This window comes from Oncorhynchus mykiss, chromosome 3 (genome assembly GCF_057628025.1).
Source record: "Oncorhynchus mykiss isolate SJ-2025 chromosome 3, ASM5762802v1, whole genome shotgun sequence".
NCBI lineage: Eukaryota > Metazoa > Chordata > Actinopteri > Salmoniformes > Salmonidae > Oncorhynchus > Oncorhynchus mykiss.
The window spans coordinates 35034841-35041756 of record NC_143024.1 but is presented as its reverse complement, the minus strand read 5'-3'; the positions used below and the strand labels follow the sequence as shown (position 1 = coordinate 35041756).

The 6916-nt window shown below is 40.6% G+C and overlaps 1 protein-coding gene across 1 annotated transcript; it reads right to left on the bottom strand.

The window, feature by feature from the left end:
- Positions 1–461: 461 nt before the first annotated feature.
- Positions 462–6650, bottom strand: LOC110514526 (tumor necrosis factor alpha-induced protein 8-like protein 2). Its single transcript, XM_021593880.3, has 3 exons — positions 6154–6650; positions 1736–2059; positions 462–1568 (listed from the first exon to the last, which is right to left on the bottom strand). The coding sequence occupies exons 2-3, from the start codon at positions 2051–2053 to the stop codon at positions 1326–1328; spliced, it is 561 nt and encodes a 186-aa protein (XP_021449555.1). The 5' UTR covers positions 2054–2059; positions 6154–6650; the 3' UTR covers positions 462–1325.
- Positions 6651–6916: the final 266 nt, after the last annotated feature.

The following is a 6916-nucleotide window of genomic DNA, read 5'->3' as shown; positions in this document are numbered from 1 at the left end:
CTTAGTGGGACTATCGTTTGTTTTTCAACAGGACAATGACCCAACACACCTCCAGGCTGTGTAAGGACTATTTGGCCAAGAAGGAGAGTGATGGAGTGCTACATCAGATGACCTGGCCTCCACAATCACCCAACTTCAACCCAATTGAGATGATTTGTGATGAGTTGTACCGCAGAGTGAAGGAAAAGCAGCAAACAAGTGCTCAGCATATGTGGGAACTCCTTCAAGACTGTTGGAAAATCATTCCTCAGGAAGCTGGTTGAGAGAATGTCATGAGTGTGCAAAGCTGTCATCAATGCAAAGTGTGGCTACTTTGAAGAATCTAAAATATATAATATATTTTAATTTAACACTTTTGTTTTTGATTCCATATGTATTATTTCATAGTTTTGATGCCTTCAATATTATTCTACAATGTAAAAAAAATAATAATAACTTGAATAAGTAGGTGTGTCCAAAACTTTTACTGGTACTGTATGTACACACATTGCTGTCAATTTATTGATAAATTGCACATATTGTACATTTAATAGCATTGTACATTTAATAACATTAACTAAAGATGTGAAGTCAATATATTCACAAATGGACAATAAAAAAGGCACTAATTTACAAGCCATTTATTTTTTTCCAATCCTATGATTTACAAGGCCCAAATTATTTTTAAATATTCCAATCCAGTTTCTCTTTGGGCCTTATGAAATTACTCTCTTGTATCTCCACAATAAATGTGCACTGTTTTCTCCATAAGCTTTTATATTTTCTTCGATACATGCAGTACTGAGTCATTGCCAGCTAGACCACTAGATGGTAGTACTCTATTCTAATATTTCACCGCTTGCTTTTAACCCTTGTTTTCATTCTGTCAGTCAGTATTGTGCAGTCCTTGAGACTTATCTTTCCCTATACAGTACATAATATGGCGAGCAAGAGAGAAAAAACTACAGAAAAACTAGAATAGTAAATGAGTATGTGAAACCTTGGACGGAAATTCCACTGTATAAAATCAGGTGGTTGACACAATCTTAACCTAATCCTGACTTTCCAGCAACTCCATTCATGGAGACACAATTCATCAGGAGACATTAACTATACATCATCCTGCATATTCTCATATTCTTTCACTTTGGGCAGTACCCTTTTTGGAAAATAATAGATCAGTGAGTGACTACATCAAGTAAAACTTGGGTCACAAATCTCGCCAGTTCTCATTTAGAGCATGGACACTTCCTGTCCTTACACACAGTCCTCTCTTGAGTTCTAAGCAGACCCCTTCAAGCAGATCTCCCAGTGTCTCTCTCACAATCATAGACTTGCTCACACTCTCATAATGTCCCCTCCTCCAGCAGACGGTTGAGGCCGGTGCAGATTTTGGTGAGGTTGGGTTTAAAGGATCCATCAGGGTTGTACAGCTGGGTCAGAAGCTCTGGATCGGAGTAATGGTTGAATACGTGGTTGATGCGACCATGGGATTTGTGCGTGAGGTGGGAGTCGACTAGCTTCAACAACAGATCTCTGCAACCTGTCAGGATCTCCGACATTACTGTCTTGTCAAAGGTGAACTCCACCTGAACAAGAAGAAGTGGGAAATAGAGATCGGATAACAATGTTGTTATTATGTTGTCATCGTCTTATCTGTTTTGATAGAGAATGATGAGCCGTTAATGCATAGAGGTCTATGATCAATTAACTCACTGTAACATTATAGAGTTATGCAAGATGCCGGCATGTTTACCTCATAGAAGCTGATGGCTGTCATGGCTCCTTGATGTAGCTTCTTCTTGAAGTCCTGGGCCAGACTCAGCTCCTCTGGGCTGAAACGGTTGTGTCTGAACAGCACGCCAATCTTCACTGCTATCTTGATCAGGTCCTTCACCACCTTCTGGGCCTCTGAGCGGTTGCCTGAATACTCTTTGGAAACACGGTAGAGCTCATCCAGAATCTCACTGCTGGTGTCGTCTATGAACATATGGACCACAGACTTGTTGGCCATGTGGCTGAGGATCTTCTTCTGGGCCTGCATGGCCATATCCTTGGAGCTGAATGACTCCATCCTTACCTGGGGGTTGGGAAAGAGAAGTGAGCAGTGAGCAGGGATGGCTAATTATGTTATTTCTAACTCCTAGCTCAGCCGTGTCACAGGATCTCCCTCAGTTCAGTTTTCTGGGCTTTTTGTTTTCGTATCACAGAGAATCCAACTGAGACATACATTAAGCTCAGGGGCTGTTCCATGGGTAATACCCATGGTGGAAAAAGTACCCAATTTTCATACGTGAGTAAAAGTAAAGATGCCTTAATAGAAAATGACTCAAGTGAAAGTCACCCAGTAAAATACTACTTGAGTAAAAGTCTAAAGGTATTTTGGTTTTCAAAAGTATCAAAGTAAATGTAATTGCTAAGATATACTTAAGTATCAAAAATAAAAGTATAAATCATTTTAAATTCCTTATCTAAAGCAAACCAGACGGCATCATTTATTTTTTATATTTTTTATTTATAGATAGCCAGGGGCGTGGTCCAACACTCAGACATCATTTACAAACAAAGCATGTGTTTAGTGAGTCTGCCAAATCAGAGGCAGTAGGGATGACCAGGGATGTTCTCTTGATAAGTGTGTGAATTAGACCATTTTCCTGTCCTGCTAAGCATTCAAAATGTAATGAGTACTTTTGGTTGTCAGGGAAAATATATGGAGAAAAAAGTACATAATTTTCTTTAGGAATGTAGTGAAATAAAAGTTGTCAAAAATATTAATAGTAAAGTAAAGTACAGATAGCATAAAAAACTACTTAAATAGTACTTTCAAGTATTTTTACTTAAGTACTTTACACCACTGGGTAATACCCACTGAGGCTACAGCCTCACCCCACACCGTGTCCCTATCAGGGGAGTGAAGATACAGAGAGCTAACCCTCATGGGAGGACATGAGTGTACCTACATCACGTAAACACACACAACTGTTGCACCACACACCGTTTAACAGGACTAGTGTCATTGCAGCTTTGTCCTGCAGCTGTGTTACAGGTTCATTTGATGTATTCAATATCAAATTAACACAGTAGGTTCCAGGGTACACCTATGGAATTGGGCCTAACCTACATGCAACACATAGTCTAATGCCCAGAAGGTACCACTTTTTAGTATAAACCTTTATACATGAAATAGATACATTTTTGTGTAACTTTACATTGTGGCCACATCATTTCCACATCATTTTCAACATTGTAAAAATGGGTACGAACTATGTATAAAAGGTTACGCAATTCCTACCATTGGTTTCTGTTACATGTTGAGATCATTCACAATCATCCTGTGGTGATAATTTCAGGGCTGAAACTCCACTTAAGGCCTGTGTGGACAAGTATGTGAGAGAGGCAGGTAGACTGCATAGCTCAGGCAGGTTTCTACAAGTGCTCCTAGATTGCATCAGAACAGGGGGAATGGAGCAAGTCATGGCCCTAGACCCAATGGCTATCCCATAGGAAAAAATATTTTTGGTTACAGGTAGAATCCTTTGGCGTTCCATGTAGAACCCTCTGTGGAAAGGGTTCTACCTGGAACCAAAAATGGTTCTTCAAAGGGTTCTCCTATAGGAACAGCCGAAGAGCCCTTTTAGGTTATAGAAAGCACTTTTCCCCCAAGAGTGTATATTTACTGTCTTGGAATCCTCCCTTAGGCAAAATGTCTTACATTGAGGTATCCTTTAAGTGGCAACAAGGCCTTCACACATACGGGTGTTTTTAAATTGCTTCATGGCCTTTATTCACAAAGAGTCTCAGAGTCCTGATCTAGGATGAGTTTAATATTTTGGATAATAATTAAAAATATTATATTGACAGACATGAAATGAAATGGTCCTACATCAGCACTCCTATTCTGAAAGGCTTTATGAATACGGGTCCAGGTGTGTGTGTACTCGTGCATGCGTGCGTGATCCTAATGACAGTCGTCTATCTGACTCACAATTGATGCAGTAAGCACTGAATGCAAATGACTTTTCCCACCAATAAATCAAATGATCCTGACGTACTAATAGGCATACCTCGCTAATAGCCTATGTTCCACAATCAGCAAACACACATCTCCCATATGACATCCCACTGGGTTTTTATTACATGCATATCCAGTGTCACATTTCTAATGGTACGCTCCAGTACAAAGTCTCTGCTCTCTGCGGGAACATTCATTAGATTAATTTCCCTTAACGATGATAATGGAAGTGGAACAGCATGATAGCTATTTCAGATTCACTCTCAATCTCATTCCAGTGCAGAAAAGCCCAGTGTGGATTGGGAGACGAGCGCACCCATCAGCCATGTATCCTCCCTCCATAAATATGGAGCCACAGCTGGAGACAGCTGGCTCTTTGGCTGGGCTTAAAGGAAAAGTCACTCTGTTTATTTGACTAGTCTGCTAAGGGTCAATTGTTTACAGTAAGAAATATGATTTTTGGGTTGTCTTCATGCGACAGCCCAGAGTACAAGAAAAAACACTCTCCTGTAATGGACAGCACAGGGCAGACTGATAACGCTTTTTTATGTTTACACAGTTCATGTGGAGTACAGTAACAATGACCATGTACACATTTAGAGAGCACTCAATAAGGTACATTTGAGTTGCTATCCATTAGGCTATGGATAGAAGAGCACTAACTTCTCCTCTAACAAAAGGAATCAATTTTATGAAACCAGACAGGAAATGGAAAAGCCAAGCAATGTGGGTCTTCCATTACTCCAGTGTTAGGAGGGCAGGTTGTGTGGATCAAGAAGAGCTGTGCTGACTGACTTGGAGATAGTGGTCGCTGATTGTAAGATTGGGGAGGGAGAGGTAAATATTTAGCATTCCGTAGATGACTGCTGAGGGTGTGTGTGTACGAGTGTGTGTGTGTGTGTGTGTGTACCCACAGGGCTTAGCAGGGGAATTGGGGAGTCCCTTCCACTTCCCTGGACAGAACGTGACTTCTACTGCTGCTATTACAAAGCACCAGGTCAAGCAGACATGTTCCACTAACACTAGCCCTATAGGCTTATATCACCTGCTGCCTGTCACCAGACTTGAGTGGTATTATGAGGCATTGAGGCCTCCCAGTTCCTATAGTGTCTATTCAGAAGGGTGAAATGTTCAGGGTATTTCAGATAGAAATATATAATATAGGATGGACATGACTTTTAATCATATGACTTTTAGTCACAGAGAATATGTGCAGTTCTACCACCTCATTGAACACACTCCTGGTGCCATTATCATGAGCTCAGGTCCAGACCTTTCTTTTCAATAGAGGACCTCACAAAGTGTGGAACTTTCCAGTTTTTCTCTCAGCATTTGTATGGGTTTCTAAATCATGTCCCGTGTGTGTGCAGGTTCAGAATGTGGCACAATAATGGACCAAAAAACTGGCATCACAACGGTATTGCTTTATTAACAATGGTGTTGGACTGAATGCTTGCTGTTTGATGCTGGCAGTTTCTCATTCAAAAGTGTTCATACAATATGATTTTTGCACATGTTTTTTCAGTCTTGTAACGTTTCTCAACGTCTTTGAAGAGTTGTTGTTCAAGACTGACACACAACTCTGCTGGCTTATTAGGGAAGCGAAACAGAGCAGTTGGTTTGTGGTGACCAATTTAGTTTTTACCTCTTACTGTCTGTCCAACACATTGATGTGTCATTTCCATGTCTTTGTCTTTCGCTCTGACTGGCTCTCTGGCACTCTCAATCCGTGTAGGCTAGTATAGAGGAAAATAAAGTCCACAGCTCGTTTGATTGTGCAAGCTCCACCAGGCACAGATGGTTTCTCTCCTCACATACACAGCTGTCTGTCAGGACTGGGTTCCGTTTGTACCTGTTTCAGCATGACTGAGTGTACGTACATACACGTCTCCCACGTCCAGTGTAAGTTAGAAAAGTATTGAAGAGGAATTCACACATTATCTTATTTGTTCGTTCAGTACCACCTTCCTTCTCACTTTATACATATAGCTCTAAACTGTATTGAAAGATGTAACAAAAAACGACAAGCTCGCTAAAATAATAACACAAGTGTTATATTTGCAAGAGCGTACGTTATTTCTGTCAAAGGTAGAGCTAACTGTGCATAGAAAAGACATGGTTGAGTTGTTATCAGATAGAGAAAGCCCTGAGAGTCTTCTTACCTGTGTGTGTGAGAGAGTCCCCTCCCTCCTTCGTGTCAAACGTCTCAGTCCCCACGGCACGTGGCTCAGGTTGTCAGCATTGAGCACTCGTTAATGGAATCCCTTCATCTTATCAGGTGAAAATAAAAGAAAATCCCTCTGTGTCGCGTCTATCTGTGCTGCTCGCCACCATCTCAAGATAAATGTCAGTTGTACTTCCTTGAGGAACTAAATTGCTATGACACACCCCTTAGTGTTTCTATCTCTCTCCTTCTCTCTCTTGTATTTCCTTATAAAATTCAAATGAAAACTTCAACTTCAAACTACAGTATCTCTCTCTTGCTTTCATCCCTCTTCATACTTTATCAGTCTCCCTGTTTCTTTTTGTTTCTCTCACTCATCCACTATGTTCCCCTCTCTCTCTCTATCTGCTGACAGTGGGCCTCTGCTTGTCCTGACAAGTGAAAACCCCAGAAAGAATTTAGCAATAATCCAGTAACACAGTCATTTGAAAGGGGAGCGGCTTAACCCTTTTTGTGTTCATCATTGCAGGAATGCAGCTTCTGTCAGCAATGGACTCCATGTCACCTCTGCTCTCCAGCAATGTATAAATTCATATAGTTCATCTGTTCATCCTAAACCTTTAACATTTTCACTGCTTTACTTTTGTCATTATAATTTTGACCCTGGTGACATAGAGTATGAAGGGATTATACCGTATGGAGTGTATACTGTATATACTGTATTATAACTACATTGGCATGAATGAACAGTGTTTCAAAAT